General features: G+C 44.9%; 1 protein-coding gene across 1 annotated transcript in view; it reads right to left on the bottom strand.

The window, feature by feature from the left end:
* Window positions 1–1,624: 1,624 nt before the first annotated feature.
* The window catches only part of kmt5b (lysine methyltransferase 5B), a 17,824-nt gene continuing 1,859 nt past the window's right edge, over window positions 1,625–17,589 (bottom strand). Inside the window, exons 3-9 of the mRNA XM_080531973.1 lie at window positions 15,756–15,921; window positions 10,411–10,520; window positions 8,612–8,778; window positions 8,185–8,204; window positions 7,152–7,288; window positions 6,640–6,839; window positions 1,625–3,688 (exon numbers count right to left, since the gene is read on the bottom strand). Of these exons, the coding sequence (XP_080388099.1) occupies window positions 1,650–3,688; window positions 6,640–6,839; window positions 7,152–7,288; window positions 8,185–8,204; window positions 8,612–8,778; window positions 10,411–10,520; window positions 15,756–15,921 (2,839 nt within the window). The 3' untranslated portion in view covers window positions 1,625–1,649. The remainder of the gene's footprint in view (window positions 3,689–6,639; window positions 6,840–7,151; window positions 7,289–8,184; window positions 8,205–8,611; window positions 8,779–10,410; window positions 10,521–15,755; window positions 15,922–17,589) is intronic.

The following is a 17,589-nucleotide window of genomic DNA, read 5'->3' on the forward strand; positions in this document are numbered from 1 at the left end:
TGTGTGTGTGTGTGTATCTATAAGTCAGTAACTCATCGACCTGGTTTCAAATCACAGTCAGCAGAAACGCCACGTTGGCCTTGCCCTAGGACCACAACACATAATGATTGGTGTCGCAGGTGGGATTTGATTTTGAACACCAACTGATTCTTCTGTAGAACAACGGGACAATATATCTGTACATTACTTATCTTATGAATTACTTCATTATGACATGATTTTTTTTTTTTTAAAGAAAGAAAAGAGGAAATACAGACCACCCCAATACACACATATGCTACGGAAGCCTGGAAGTGACCTTTAGAGTGATTAGTGTTTGAAACCTTGAACTACCTGAAAGTGCCATGTTCCCATTGACAGAGTTTGAGTACCTCCAGATCGAAATGTGAATTACCAAAACAACATGGGTCTAATTTCTCCTTTATCTGTTTAGAGCAGTGGTTCTCAAACCTCTCCTCGGGGACCACCGGCCTCTCCACATATTTGATCGGTTCCACTACCAACACACCTGATTCAACTTATCAAGTACAAATCGTAATCGCTTCGTACTTAATTAGTTGAACCAGGTGTGCTGGAGGTGGTGGACCAGATCGGCTGGGGGTCCCCGAGGAGAGGTTTGAGAACCACTGGTTTAGAGTACATATCAAGCTATCAACAGTTGTGTGCTTTTTACTTTTTTTTGGAGCTAGGGCATACTGTTACAAATAGCAACAATTTGCTATTTTACAAATAGCAATAGTTTGCCACGTAGCATATAGCCAGGGAAAAGCAGATAGACTACTGGGGGATGATATCCAGAGATAGAAATCTAATGTGATTCCAGTGGTGAGACTTTGTGCGCTAGGGCCAAACTCTTAACTTGAGAACCCTTGCTCTTAAACCTGGATTTTCTGCATGTATCATACACTGATATCAATGGGGAGATTTGCACCCAAGACTCATTCGCACATGGGATATCAAGTCAGGGTAAAACTGGCCAAAGGAAACATGGTACTTATATATTTCCAACTGAACTGACTGAATCAGAATGTTAACAGATCTTACATTCCCATCCATCTTTGTCTTTTACAAAATAACTCTGGGTTTTTTGCCAACAGAATGAAGAACTGCGTACTGTGAGACAAAAATAAAAATAGTTCAATAAAAGTCTGCCTATAGGACAGATAGGGATAGTCACCGACCGATACTGTACACTTTCTACAATGTCCATTAGGAATAAAAACAACAGAACAAGTGCATTCACTTAATTTACAGAAAAAACTTTTTTCATTTTGATTCATTTTTTTTCCTTTTTTTTTTTTATCAGCAACTTTTTTGTCGTTTTGTTTTTAAATTACTGTACTTGTTTTACATCAACAGGACAGTTGATTAGTGAGTCATGTGTGTATGTACAGGTAAAGGTGGGGGGGAGGGGGAGTCTGTGAACTCCAGAGCTTATTGAGGCACAGAGCCACAGACATACAGAGTTTGGCCAAACCAACAGCGTTCCATTCTTGGCACCAAACATCCCATGATGACGACATTATCATTTACATTCTGATTAGAATACAGTCGTCGTGGAACTTTCGGTGCCAATCTGGAACCCCATGAAAATGCTTAAATCTCAAGAGGAGTTGGACTAAACCATGTACATCTATGGGTGTGATTCATCACGCGTTTAGTCTCAGCGACTGGTCTTCTCTCCTCCTGGAAGAGATATCTATGTCTATGGAGTCTTTTCCCAGGATAAGACGCAACCGCTTAGGGGCAGGCGGGAGTGGAATGAAATCGTCAAAGTAGTCATCTTCGTCATCGTCGTCATCATCATCATCGTCCTCTTCTTCCTCCTCATCCTCATCATCATCCTCCTCCTCCTCCTCGTCGTCGTCATCCTCGTCATCCTCGTCCTCCTCCGACGATGAAGACTCGTCCAGAACTTGGTGGGTCCTGTGTCCTCCCCCTCCTCCTCCTCCTCCTCCGTTCCTGGTCTCCAGAACCTCCCCGGCCACGTCTCGGTTGTAGCCCAGAGGGTCCGCCGCTTGCGTGACCCTCCTGCCTCCGTCCTCTTCCCTCTTCAGCTGGATCTTCAGCTTGGTGGAGGAGGAGGAGGAGGAGGAGCCGTGGGTGTGGGTGTGGCTCCCGTAGCCCCCGCCCCCGTTCAGCTTGGCCACGTGGTACGAGCTGCCCTTGTCCTTGTGGTGGTGGTGGTCCTTACTGAACTTGATGCTGATCTTAGAGGTGGAGGTGGAGGAAGCCGAGGAGGAGTGCGTGGAGAAGGAGGAGGTGGAGTTGACCGTGTTCGCGGCGCTGGTTTGCGTGTTGTTCGCCGTTGACGTGCCGCCGGTGCCGGTCCCCGTGGTGACCTCACTTCCTCCCCCACCCCCGCCCCCTCCGCAGGGCTCGTTGGTCTTGCTGCTGCTGCTGTCCCTCCGCCTGCGGAGCGTCAGCTTGGGGATGCCCGTGCTGTTCTCCAGGATCAGCTGGGCGTCGTAGCGCGTGATCCTCCTCTTCTTCTTCCCCTTGCTGCCTCCGCCGCCGCTGCTGCTGCTCTGCGAGTGCGAGGAGGAGCGGTGGCGACAGCTGCTTCTGCTGCTGCTCTTCTTCCCTTTGTCCCTCCGGCCTCCTCTGTCCCGGTCGCGGCGGCGGAGGCGCAGAGGTTTGCTGCCGTTGGCCACGCCGTTGTAGTTGTAGTCCCTGTGGTGCCGGTGCCGCTCCGCGCTGCCGGGGAGGCCCACCAGCAGCATGCTGCCGCAGTCCGCCACCGCCATGTTGGTGGTGGTAGCGTGAGCGTGAGCCCCGGCCGCCGAGGTGGGGGTAGCGTGAGCGTGAGTGGCGGCTGTCGTCGGGACCACGTACGGCTTGCCGTAGGAGAGGTCCTCGCATTTTATGGTCCGTTCGGGCTGCAGCTGGGTCAGCCGGCTGCGGCGGGTGCAGGCGCCTTCCCCTCGCTTGGCGTAGCCACCGGCGCCACCACCACCGGGCTCCAGCAGCGAGGAGCCGTGGTTGAGGTACTCTTCCAGGTCGCACGGCTCGGTCTTGATGACCATGCCGCCGGGGACCGCCGCTGTGAGGCCGTGGCCTTCCAGAGGCTCCGTTTTGACCCTCACCCCCCCCAGGCCCCCCGCCACACCAGAGCCGGCCTCCTGGGCCTTGACCAGGGTTCTGGTGGACCTGCGAGTTCTGTAAGTGCAGGCCTGGCTGCCCTGGCAGACCGGAGGCAGCGGCAGCGGCAGCGGCAGCACCAGCCCCAGCCCCAGCCCCACCCCCGGTACGGTGGTGGTGTTCTCTCTGGCGGCGTGGCGGGTAAGGCACCCCCGCTGGGCCAGCACCCCCCCCTGAGCCCCCCCTGGTCCCTGCGGCGGTCCCTCCTTCTTGATGGAGACCCCCTTACACAGTGGCGGCGGCGGCCCCCCCTTGGACTCCCTGAGACCCAGCCTGGCCCCCACCCCCACCCCCACCCCCACCTCCCCCACCCCCACTGCTACCTTGGGGGCCTCGGCCGACCCTCCCCGACCGCTACGGCTCCGCAAGCGGACTTTGGTGAGCGAAGGCCTGGAGGGTTTGGATCGTAGTCTCTTTGGTACCCTGTTATTGTTCATATGACTTTGCTTGGAAGGTGAGGTAGAGGTGAGAGCTCTTGAGAGAGACTGTCGGGTTTGAGTCCTGGTTTTGCTGAACTTCATGCCCGGTGAAGTCCTTTTCCTTACAGCTGGAGATACAAAGAGCGGAAACAAAACAAAGTTAAGTATGCAGGGTTCCCACACCTTCTGAAACATCACATTCAAGCACCTTTCAAGGACTTTCAAGACTCAATTCCCTCAAATTCAAGGACCCAACACGGGATAGTTTGACAGACCTAGATGAGAATGTATATAATAGGAACTTACTCTTTTTTTATTTTTATGTATTTACTAGTTGACGAGCTAAGTAAAACGTTTTTGAATATATATATATATTTATTTTTGAGAGAGAGAGGGGAATTCAAGCACTTTCAATGACCCATGTCTATTTACAAAAACTTTATAAGACCTTGATTTCTTTTTCTCGAATTCACAAACTTTCATGGATTTCAAGGACCCGTGGGAACCCTGACGGTCATAATAATAATAATAATAATAATAATAATAAATAAATGTTATTTATAAAAGCACTTAACATAAGAAATCTCAAAGTGCTATGACTTCTATCAAATACATGCTGTGTGTTATTTAGTTTCGGTACAGTGCTCTTGATTCAGTTTGGCCTTTATGATGGAAACAACAGAACAGGTCAGAAAGTGCAAACTAAAAAAACTAGAAAGTGTGAAATCATGAGCATTGACCCAGGTCTGAAACCTTGTGTATCCAAGAGAGACACTACTGTGCAATAACCATGCGAATAGTGCAATGTTCTATAACCGTGCAATATGTTTACATTCTTCTGTTAGGGGTCATATACTGTATATTTATTTATTTATGTAAACCAGCTCCTTCCCTTCTTGTGATTTTTTAAAACGTTTTTTTTTCCCCTTTCCCAACACCAGGGGAGCCACCCCTCCTAAATTTCGTTGTTTGGTACCTGTACTGTAGCAATGACAATAAAGTCCATTCATTCATTCATTCATTCATTCATTCATTCATATATAAGTCTACTAGTCCATATGTTTATATGTTTATACATACAAGTACACAGTTACATGCTAACTCCCCCCTGTGAATAGGCCATATAGTGTATAGAAGTTCACATAATAGATTGCAACATTATCAGATGTCTACCGATCACATATCCTGCTATTTTTAGTTATATCCCCCCCTATTTATGTCTATTTATGTCTCATTCTTTTTTATCTTTTTTTTTTTTTTAATCTTAGGACTGTGTTTGTTTGTTAGCACCTAGGGTTTACATTTACATTTCGTTGTACCTGTTACCATGACAATAAAGATCATTCATTCATTGATTCACTTTGGCCTTTACAATGGCAGCAACAGAACAGGCCAGAAAGTGCACTAACTAAAAAACTAGAAAGTGCTAAATCATGACCCAGGTCTGAAACCATGTATCCAAATCCTGTCTTACATGTGTGTGTTTTTGTCCTGAGTCTTACATGTGTGTGTTTTTGGCATGTCTTACATGTGTGTGTTTTTGGCATGTCTTACATGTGTGTGTGTTTTTGTCCTGAGTCTTGCATGTGTGTGTGTTTTTGTCCTGAGTCTTGCATGTGTGTGTTTTTGTCCTGAGTCTTGCATGTGTGTGTTTTTGGCATGTCTTACATGTGTGTGTTTTTGGCATGTCTTACATGTGTGTGTTTTTGTCCTGAGAGTCTTACATGTGTGTGTTTTTGTCCTGAGTCTTGCATGTGTGTGTTTTTGGCATGTCTTACATGTGTGTTTTTGGCATGTCTTACATGTGTGTGTTTTTGGCATGTCTTACATGTGTGTGTTTTTGGCGTGTCTTACATGTGTGTGTTTTTGGCGTGTCTTACATGTGTGTGTTTTTAGCATGTCTTACATGTGTGTGTTTTTGGCGTGTCTTACATGTGTGTGTTTTTGGCATGTCCTGAGAGTCTTACATGTGTGTGTTTTTGGCGTGTCTTACATGTGTGTGTTTTTGGCATGTCTTACATGTGTGTGTTTTTGTCCTGAGAGTCTTACATGTGTGTGTTTTTGGCGTGTCTTACATGTGTGTGTTTTTGGCATGTCCTGAGAGTCTTACATGTGTGTGTTTTTGGCATGTCTTACATGTGTGTGTTTTTGGCATGTCTTACATGTGTGTGTTTTTGGCATGTCTTACATGTGTGTGTTTTTGGCGTGTCTTACATGTGTGTGTTTTTGGCATGTCTTACATGTGTGTGTTTTTGGCATGTCTTACATGTGTGTGTTTTTGGCATGTCTTACATGTGTGTGTTTTTGGCATGTCTTACATGTGTGTGTTTTTGGCATGTCTTACATGTGTGTGTTTTTGGCGTGTCTTACATGTGTGTGTTTTTGGCATGTCCTGAGAGTCTTACATGTGTGTGTTTTTGGCGTGTCTTACATGTGTGTGTTTTTGGCATGTCCTGAGAGTCTTACATGTGTGTGTTTTTGGCGTGTCTTACATGTGTGTGTTTTTGGCATGTCTTACATGTGTGTGTTTTTGTCCTGAGAGTCTTACATGTGTGTGTGTTTTTGGCATGTCCTGAGAGTCTTACATGTGTGTGTTTTTGGCGTGTCTTACATGTGTGTGTTTTTGGCATGTCTTACATGTGTGTGTTTTTGGCATGTCTTACATGTGTGTGTTTTTGGCATGTCTTACATGTGTGTGTTTTTGGCATGTCTTACATGTGTGTGTTTTTGGCATGTCTTACATGTGTGTGTTTTTGGCATGTCTTACATGTGTGTGTTTTTGGCGTGTCTTACATGTGTGTGTTTTTGGCATGTCTTACATGTGTGTGTTTTTGGCATGTCTTACATGTGTGTGTTTTTGTCCTGAGAGTCTTACATGTGTGTGTTTTTGGCATGTCTTACATGTGTGTGTTTTTGTCCTGAGAGTCTTACATGTGTGTGTTTTTGGCATGTCTTACATGTGTGTGTTTTTGGCATGTCTTACATGTGTGTGTTTTTGGCATGTCCTGAGAGTCTTACATGTGTGTGTTTTTGGCATGTCTTACATGTGTGTGTTTTTGGCATGTCCTGAGAGTCTTACATGTGTGTGTTTTTGGCGTGTCCTGAGAGTCTCCGTCTGTGTGCGAGCCGACAGAGTGGCTGTCTGAGCTGCGGCTGCCCTCCCCCAGCTTCTTCAGCCTGTTCAGACGCTTGTCCGTCTCTCTCAGCCCGTACTTGCTGTTGATTACCGGCGCCTCTGTAGGCAGACCCGCTTTAGACTTGAAAGCACCAGTGAGCCGTCTGTGAGACACACAAAAAACAAGGGATAAACCGATCAAATCAATACTTTTTTTTAATTAATAATAATAATAATAATAATAATAATAATAATAATAATAATACATTAGACTTATATAGCGCTTTTCTTAGACACTCAAAGACGCTTTACAAACGGAAAAGATCGAGTAGTAATAATAATAATAATAATAATAATAAGTGGACATTTTGTTTTTGTTTTCAATTCATGTGATAAAATAAGACAAAAAAGAAACGAAATAACTTTTAATAAGTTACTTTAGTCAGTAGAAAACAGATGAGAAGACAAGTACGAACCGTTCACAAGTATAGCATTCACAAAACTCGTTGTTTTCCCCGAAGAATCCGTCGCCGTAGTAACACGAAATCTCCTCCCCGGGTTCGATGTCCCTCAGAACCTTGACGCAGGCGGTGTCACGACCCGTCGACACAAACTACAACACAGGAAGAAGACATGTTTACAAACTACAACACAGGAAGAAGACATGTTTACAAACTACAACACAGGAAGAAGTGTTTACAAACTACAACACAGGAAGAAGACATGTTTACAAACTACAACACAGGAAGAAGACATGTTTACAAACTACAACACAGGAAGAAGACATGTTTACAAACTACAACACAGGAAGAAGACATGTTTACAAACTACAACACAGGAAGAAGACATGTTTACAAACTACAACACAGGAAGAAGACATGTTTACAAACTACAACACAGGAAGAAGACATGTTTACAAACTACAACACAGGAAGACGTGTTTACAAACTACAACACAGGAAGAAGACATGTTTACAAACTACAACACAGGAAGACGTGTTTACAAACTACAACACAGAAAGACGTGTTTACCAACATGGTACTGAAGAGGGCGAGTTTACCATCCTCTCAAGGCTAAAGTGATCTCAAGAACGAATGGTATACTTTAACCCGTGTTCTTCTTAGTTTATGTAGGAGCTAGTAAGAGAACGTGTTTAGAAAGTGTTTTTTTGTTTCAAAAGTGAAGTCCTCTTTCTTCTCCGCCTTAAAATGTGCGCAATATTTTGCGGACCTCTAAACATACTTCGGAAACCAATAGCTTTATATTATAATATATATAAAAGGGATTATAATTTCTGTCATTTGCTTCCATTGCAAGTGCCTGCTGTATGTCTACTTTCGTTTTCGGTAACGAAAACCATGTACGCATGCGGGTTGTTTCAAGTGTGAAAGCAATGTAAGCACAGGTATCGGATATGGGTCATTTTAAAAAGTAGATGTAAGCAGGCGAGAAAGAGGACTCCACCTGAAGCACATGGCTGCATATGAATGCTTTGTGATGACACTCACCTTGCAATTGGGCCGGCAATCTGGAAGAACAAAACACAAGATCAGTCTCCTGTTCCTCACAGAGGGCACATCATGTCTATTCCTCACAGAGGGCACATCATGTCTATTCCTCACAGAGGGCACATCATGTCTATTCCTCACAGAGGGCACGTCATGTCTAAAGGCTCAGTACAGTGTCAGTCTCCTATTCCTCACAGAGGGCACGTCATGTCTAAAGGCTCAGTACAGTGTCAGTCTCCTATTCCTCACAGAGGGCACGTCATGTCTAAAGGCTCAGTACAGTGACTTGGATTTTCATTGGTATTGGTACTTTTTACTTCCTTCACCATTCTGGGTTGCGAGATTACCATTTTGCTTACACCACTCTTAATCCTCAAATCTACAGAATGGGCTGGGAATAGGGACCCATTTGGGTCGTCTTCTGTACCGTGGTTGATGAAGGCGGCGGGCCCCAGCCACAGCTGAGCACAGTTCTTGCGTGTGGAGTACATGACGCTGAAGTCGTTCTCCCCGTGGCGCAGCAGCATGTTCTCCTCGCTCTCCGACAGCTCGGCGATGCAGCCCACCAGATACTCGATCTTATCATTCCTCTTCCTGCAGAGAAGAAGAAGAAGAAGAAGAAGAACAGAAGAAGAACAATGTTTTAGGAGGGTGTTCTCACTAGAACATTTGCTTCACTTGAAACAGAGTTTAGGGTAAAGTTCGCTTTGCTCTGCGTCGTTTGGAGCTGAGAGAAGAATGCGCAATCGAAGTCGCTCCCGCAGCAAAGAACCAACGGATGCTCCGCTTGAAAAGGGTGGTTTCGCTCCGGTTACAAACGACGCATCGTCACTTTGCTTCGCTTCGCTTTTGGTGAGAACGCTGCTCGAGGCAGTCCATAGGAAAACAACAGCGCACACGTGTTGATCTGGATAAGAGAGGGACGAACGGGCAATTCTCAATTTTTCTGACCAATCAACTACCACGTCTGTTGCTTCGATTGCGTATGTTACTTCGTTTACATGAAGGGCTGTGAGAACACAAATCAGAGAAATAATTTATGCAACAATGTTGCGAACTCATCTACTTGCTCCGGGTCTCGATTCGGACTTTCATGTGAGAACATGACCTCACTTACCATGCAATCAACTGGTCAGTCAATGGATCTATCGCTAAGCCACGGCCCCTTTGAAAACTCGGACAAACAAACAACGCTTCACTGACAGTGACTGACTGACCGACCGTGACTGAATGACATTCAATGACTTACAATGGCAGTGGGAGTTGGCACATTTCTGATTTAGCACAGCAAGTAATAGACATGATGACAAGAATATTTTGTCTAGAAGCTTTTCACCATCAGATATCAGCGAGTTGTTTGTCCCAGTGTTCTGCCTGTAGTGACTTTTGCTGTCATATGATTGGACAATTTCTATTTTGGGGCGTGGCTTAGCGATAGGTCCATTGTTGGAATTTGGTATTTTTTGCTCTAGGCACAGGGGAGCCATTGTCAGCTCCCATGGAGCAATTAAGGGTTAAGTGCCTTGCTCAAGGGCACATGAAGCTCCCTCCTGAGGCAGGGATCGAACCAGTGACCTTCCAGTTGCTAGCCCGCCTCTCTAACCTCTAGGGGCATGAAGGTAGAACCAAACAATTGAAACACAATGGACCTATCGCTAAGCCACGCCCCAAAATAGAAATTGTCCAATCATATCACAGCAAAAGTCACTACAGGCAGAAAACTGTGATATTTACACAGTGATATAGAATATATTGACCCGTGGGTTACTCTGGATGTCAAGATAGTAGGCTAGCCATTCTAATTAACTGTAGAGGTTGGTGTCATGTGATTTGGTGGTAAAAAGGCAGCAGGTCCAGAAACTGGCTTAATATTAACCCCCCAAAACAGGAACAGTGGCTGGAAATTGTCCAAGACGTTTTTATTATGGAGAAGATGACGATGACCTTTTGAGACTCAAAATCAATATATTTGAAAAATACTGGGAACATTTTTTACATTTGTATGAAACGTGATGCCTTCTAATTTAATACCCATTCAGAATATATTATTAGTAATGTAACTCCGGACATATTTTTCTTGCTTTGTTTCTTTTCCTTTTCACTTTTTTACCCATCTGTTTAGGGGTCATGCTAAGTTACTTTGCCCTTTGTTTTTAAGATGTAGATATGATGTTCTGTCTGCTGAAACCCAATAAATACTCCATAGCCCAATAGGTTATAGCTCACCACTCCTTGGTCGCCACGATCTTCGCTCCGTTCTGCTCTGAAGAGTAGCGGTTGCAAGGGAGGATCTCAAACCCGCTGTCGGTGGCAAACATCCGCAGATACACAAACACCTGTTGGGTTGGACACAACAAACATTCACCAATTAACACTTCATCCTGGGTTTCCGTTAACCGGTAATTACCGGTCTTTGTCCGGTAAAATCTGTTGAAGTCCGATATATTTAAACCTCTTCGGTCATAATGTCCGTCGAAAATAATTCCCTCTAAGCACAATTTGAATACAATTTGCTCAAATTAATTTGTCACATATTCTGATTCCTTCTACATTAAAAAAGACGAATATATAGGCTATATTTTTTTATTTGATTATTAATTTGTAGACTAGCCTACGCGATGAACAAACAGCGGCAGGGTTGCCAGATGGGATTGACAATTTACAGCCTAACTAGTCCGCTAAATCAGGGGTCTTCAATCTTTTTCAGCCCAAGGACCCCTTGGACGAGAGACAACCAGAACAGGGACCCCCACATGTAATAAAAAAAATTAAATGTCACATTTTAAGGCCTATAATAACTTTTATATTTACTTTATTCACCTTATTAACCTATTTTGTCACGACCAGAGGTAGGACCCAAACGCAGACACAGGTGAACAGGTAAGAGTTAAATAATAAAGGTTTATTTCTAGTAACAAGGCTGATGGGAATAGGCAGGTGGGTCGTCAGGCAGGCGGGAGGTCAGGCAGGAGGAAGGGTCGGCAGACAGGTGGAGTAGTCGGCAGACAGGCAGGGGGTCAGACAGGAGGAGTAGTCGGCAGACAGGCAGGGGGTCAGGCAGTCAGGCAGGTAGTCAGGCAGGCAGGAGGTCGGCACTCAGGGAATCCTTCAACAGGGACAGGGAGAACAGGATTAGGCAAGGGAAAATTAATAAGTAACAGGCTAATTACTGGGTTATTAACCTATATGTGTTTATGATTGATAAAACGTTCATGCATAATTATTATTGGTTATTATTATTGTTGATGAGGCTTATATTTTCTATTATTATTATTATTATTATTCAACAATTAAACATTTAGCTTTAGGAAGTCAGGTATGCTTACCTCAGTGAGATGACTGGCCCTGGTGGGTGGTACACAGCTTGTCTATTCTGGGGGAGATGGAGGTTGTCAGGCAGAGCATCATGTCATCCTCAGGCTGCAGTCTTGAACGGTATTTGCTCTTCAGGTAGGTGAGGGAGGAGAATCCACTTTCGCAAAGATATGTGGTTGCAAAAGGCAAGAGGCTCACCATGGCCTTTGCTGTCAGTTGTGGGAAGAATTGTTGGCAATGGATCCAGAACTGGATCAGTGGCTTTGACTCGTACACATGCTTGTGTGTACTATCTGTGGACAGGTCGATCAGCTGATCTTCCTCAGCGGCTGTCAGATTTGAGCCGTCGGGTGCATTCTCTTTGAAAGGAAACTGTATCCAGGTCTTGTCCTTTCTCCAGGACTCAGTCTCAGAAAAATATTTTTCGAATTGCCATTCAAGTGCCTCCAAGTGATTACCAATTGCGCGTTTCACGTCATGCGAGATCACCGCGGAATCCGCCAACTCCTCCACTGATGGAAACATGGAGATGTTATCTCCCCTGACGCGCTCTCTCCATCTTTTCGTTTTTTTCAGGAAGCCTTCCATCTTATCATACAGCTGAATGGCGTGTGTATTGCGGCCCTGCATAGAACTGTTCAGCCGGTTCAACTCTGCGAAAATGTCCGCCAGATATGCCAGTTTAAAGACCCAGGCATTGTCGATGAAATGCGCAGCCAGCTCCGCGCGGTTTTGGCCAATTAGAAATTCGTGGATAGCTGTGCGTAATTCAAATACTCGTGCCAATACGGATCCACGGGAAAGCCATCTGACTTCTGAATGGTAAAGAAAATGTGTGTTCCGCTCCTGTAGCGGCGCATAAAGAAGCGAAGAGGCGAGTTTGTAGGGCACTCTTCTTAATAAAATGTACAGCCTTTACAACAGTGTCCATAACATCGGCAAACTCAGCACTCATTTCTTTAGCGGCGAGGGATTCTCTGTGCAGCATGCAGTGAGTCCACATCACTTTGGGGGCGACTTTTCTGACAAGCGCCATCAGTCCACTCTTTTGCCCAGTCATAGCGCGCGCACCGTCGGTACACACCGCGCAAGTCATCAATCACTTTGAAAATTTCAGTACTTGTTGTGTGTTCAGCAAGCTTCTTACAAAACAAGAACTCTTCACACATTTCGTCTTGGTCAACAAAGCGCACAAATGCCAAGAGCTGTGCGTCTTTGGACATGTCCACTGATTCATCCAACTGGAGTGCAAATGCCTCCGCCGTTTGTAATTTCTCAATTAACTGCACCCTCACATCCGATGCCATTTCACCAATTCGCCGAGCAATTGTTGTGTCTGACAACGGGATAGTCTTCAACTTTTCTGCATAACCATCATTCCCAAACATGGTCTTGCACATATCAGTGGCCGCAGGCAATATCAAATCTTCTGCAATTGTGTATGGTTTTTACACTGGGCAACGCGAAGAGCAACTTGATATGAGGCTTTCAAAGCAAGCTCACCGACTTTCGCAGATTTTCTTATCATTGTCTGTTGGCCTTGGAGAGAGTGCAGACGAGCCTGAAAGTAGTCCAGTGCTTTATCTTGTAAGTGGCCATGATTCGTCTCCAAGTGTCGTTGCAGCTTTGATGGCTTCATGCTTTCGTTTGAGAGCGTTGCCGCACAAACAACACACACCGGCAATTCCACTCCTTCGGTTTCTTTGAAAGTAAATCCAAACTTTAGGTACACTTCTGAATATTTTCGGGACTTTTCTCTTTTGCGTTTATCTGCCCCTGGGGCAGGCGCTGCTGGGGCCGAGGTGGAAGGAGTAGGCCTAGCCGTTGGATCTCGAGCTCGAGGTCTCGTTACTGTTACAAATGTATCCATCCTGCTTCACTAATTAATAGTACGGTAGTAACTAATAATATCTTGTTTTTACTTTTAGTATTGTTACGCTAAATATTGATTGCTAACGATATGCTAATTATTGACTATTACTTCAATGTAGTTCTGTTGTTCTGTTCCGCTGTTCATGTTCTGTTGTTCGCAACACCTAGCTTGCTATAACGGCTAACGTTCGATTCTGCTCCATGGGAATAATTTATTTTGTAAATAGTTTTTTGTCAAAAGTAGCTTATTATTGCCTATTAATGCTTGTAGTTTACTCAATATAACTTTTGTTATATTTTTTAATTGTCACAAATTATTTTGGTGAAAATTGTTAATTATTCGGAAAACAATTGGCGGACCCCCTGCAGTAATTCTGCGGACCCCCTAGGGGTCGCGGACCCCCGGTTGAAGACCAATGCGCTAAATAACCGCTAAACCCAGTAGCCCATTCGGCGGTAACCCGCCCCATCTGGCAACCCTGTCTCACAACGGCGCGAGTAGTTTGTGCTTTGCGGAGAGTGAAGGTACTTTTCGGGAGTAGTTGTGAGGGAGAAATTCGTCAGTTAATTTAGTTTGATCTAGTCTAAATAAAACCACTGCAGTGACCGGAGTCAAGGTTATTGTTCTGTGTGTTTTGGATGTGCTAGAGCACAGTGAATGACCACCGAGGGCCGTGAGATGCGGTTAGTAAAGGACGCTAGCCATCTCAACCCTGTTCATTGATTGAGCCTGCCGTGCCCGTTCCAGCCCTGAGTCGGGAGATTCAGAGTACAACATCCCCCTGGCTACCTCTTCTATTCCCCCTGGCTACCTCTTCTACTCCCCCTGGCTACCTCTTCTACTCCGGGAGTTTCCATTGAACTTTCCTCCTCTACATTCGTCCATCCCCACGTGCGCTACTATCGACAACCTGGGCTACTGGTACCATTAGATTAGGATTGATTAGATTAGGTTGACAATACCACACTACATTTGAGTTTAGGGATATCAATGTTATATATTTGTGTATGTTTTATCTTTATGTATTAAATGTTATAATTGTTCCACATTTGAGACCTGTCTTCCCCCCACTCAGTTATTCAGTCGGTGTCCATAATTTTAGTTCAATTTAGTCTATCTATAGTGTTAGAGTTTAATTTGTGCCACTAAGTTGAAATAGTCCACGGGTGTGTATCCCCCCGATACATCCTCCTCATTCTCATACTCCCGAGTCCGAGTAAGTGTGATTTGACAGGCAGCTAGACTTAATGCCTTCCCAATCAGCGAGACGTGGTTATAGAAATGACGTTGTTTTATTGATAAAAAGGGTAAAACTGGAAAGAGAATATAGAAAACTTACATTACTGTCGTGAAACTATTTAACACACTTCAGTTAACGTAATGTGGAGTCTGTTCATTGATCGATCGATGCAGTCCGTTCAAATAGCCATCAAAAGCTAAACTAGGCATACTTAAAATTACCAATTACATACTCAAATCCCATTAATGCAATTGAAATAAACATCTTAAAGTGGCCTACAGTCGCAATTCAAAGTAGCAAAGGTGACTAGGCTGCCCAGTGTGGTGCGCGTGCAGCCCTGGACATATGCCAGAGTAGCGCATGGGAATCATGAAAGCCTATATTATTATATAGTTTGCATCTAATCGTATCGGATGAGAAATAGACATTAAATGGCATAGGCCTATATAGGCTACACAACAGCTAATCACCGCGACAAACACCTATATTATATTTTAATATGATGACCGGAATTTCTCCCGTTTGTCCGACACATTGAAATCTTCCCGGACACGTTGACCGGCACCAACGGAAACCCTGACTTCATCATCCATGTTTGGGGTCAGTTGACCCCTGTGAGTAAAGAAAAGTGTTCTCTCTTCCCACTCGATCAGATTTCAGGACCCTCCTTTCATGACTTTTCCTAGATATGTGCGTTCTACCACCCAGTATCCTTACATGTTCAAAATCACATCAGGATAAGCTAGTATGAAGCTATTTTGCCGTTTTTCTGTGTAGGAAGCAGGCTAATTTACAAGCGGCCAACTAGTGGTCGTTGTGTGTAAATAGCAGCTTGAGCATTGTAAAGAGGGGGTAATTTGAACCCCGAGGCGGCTCTTTTAGTAGGTAAAAAGGCACGGCTGTTCTAGTGTTAAGACTTGTTATTTTACGGATGGACGGACAGACAGACAGACAGACAAACAGACAGACAGAGACAGGCAAACACACAGACACACAGACAGACAGACAGACAGACACAGACAGACACACAGACAGACAGACAGAGACAGGCAGGCAGACAGAGACAGACAGACAGCCAGCCAACCAGCCAGCCAGCCAGCCAGACAGACAGACACACAGACAGGAAGTTGTCATAGGTCTCACATGCTGTTTGAAGAGTCTCTCCTGGGCCTTGGTCTTGTGCAGGAAGTGATGTCGTGTCCAGTCCCCGGAGGTCAGCGCTCTGAAAGCCTTCTCCAGGTTGTCGTGCTTCTTGAACCGCTCGATGATGTCCTTCAGCTCCTCCTGCCTTCCCTTGATTGGTCGAAACCTGTCATGGAGCCGGAGTACAACAACGCAACAACAACATTCAGGCCCTGTCTAGAAATAGAGAGGCCCCAGAGCCCCTAAAACCTTGACTTAGTGTACAGGGTTCCACATTAGCAGTTTGCCCGATTGCCCGGGGCAAGTGAAAAAAATTCACTGGATTTGTTATATATTATTAAAGCGTGCGCGCTGATCGACCTGTCCAACTGTCCGTCGATCGGCGCGTACGCTTTAATGATATCTTCACTCATCCAGTGTGGTCTGGCGCCTGCAGTGGCAACAATACAATAGACAAACAATGGTAGGGGTATTTACAAGGTGATTAAAACATTGAGAAGTCTAACCAAAGCAGGTACAGCGAGCGGTGACCACATCCTTTAATCTACGCTTGAAGATACTTATGGAAATAAGGGCCTCTAATTTAAAAGTAGTCTGTAGGTCATTCCAAGACCAAGGGCCATAATAAGACAAGCTTGCCCTTCCAACATTGTTCATGATAAGTGGCACCTTGTATTGTAGCCATCTGCGAGAGCTGAGACCCGAGCCACTCGGTATAGGGATGAACTTCAGGTGCAGATAATTCGGTAAGAAGCCAGAGATGATTTTAAACACAAGAGTGTACCAGCGTTGGAGCCTTCTGACAGAAAGAGATGGCCATCCAACCAGACTATACAGTGTACAGTGATGGGTCCTGAAGGCACTATTGGTGATGTATCTTAGAACCGAATGATACAGGGGGTCTAGCTTGGATAAAGTGGACAGAGAAGCAAACCTATATACTGTATCACCATAATCCAATTGTAAAAGGAAAAGGGCGGAGACAAGACGTTTTCTGGAAGCCAAGGAAAAGCAAGATTTAAATCTATACAGGAAGCCCACTGTACGCTTAAGCTTTATGGCGAGAAGATCAACATGATGTTTGAAGTTGAGGTGAGAGTCAAGCCAAATGCCTAAGTATTTGTAGTGGTCGACGGGCTGTATAGCGATGCCATCCAGTGTAGTGACTGGAGAACAAAAGGCACTGGCCTTTTTCCTCCCGGAGGTGAAAGACATTGCCTTTGTCTTTGAGGAGTTGAGGCAGAGTTTAAGTCCAAACAAAGCATGTTGAAGGGCATTGAAGTCTGCCTGCAAGTTGGAGAGGGCTTCCTCAGCAGAGGCAGCGCAAGAATAGATAACGGTATCATCTGCATATAGATGGTATTTGCAGAAGCTGAAGTTGTCACAGATGTTGTTAATATACAGCAAGAAAAGTAAGGGTCCCAGGACAGAGCCTTGGGGAACACCTTTTGTGATGAAGACGGGGTCCGACAAGAAATGTCCATATTTAACCTTCTGAGTTCTCTGGGATCGATAACTCTGGAACCACCCAATAGCATTGGATCCAAGGCTGGCCCTCGACAAGGATCCAAGTAGCAGAGGATGGTCCACAGTATCGAACGCTTTAGAAAGGTCAATAAACAAGGACTCACAGGACATTTTTCTACCAAGCGCCTCCTTGATGTCATCAAAGACCTTAAGCGTGGCAGAAATAGTACTTAGGGTCAGGGTCAGTGTTAGGGTTAGACATGCCAGCATGTACCAAGTCGACGTAGCACCTAACCCTAACCCTAGTTTTCCCACATGTACCGTAACATATATAAGTATATAAGTTTACATAATAGATACATTGTCA

This window comes from Nansenia antarctica, assembly GCF_963989245.1.
Source record: "Nansenia antarctica genome assembly, chromosome: 5".
Taxonomy (NCBI): Eukaryota; Metazoa; Chordata; class Actinopteri; order Argentiniformes; family Microstomatidae; genus Nansenia; species Nansenia antarctica.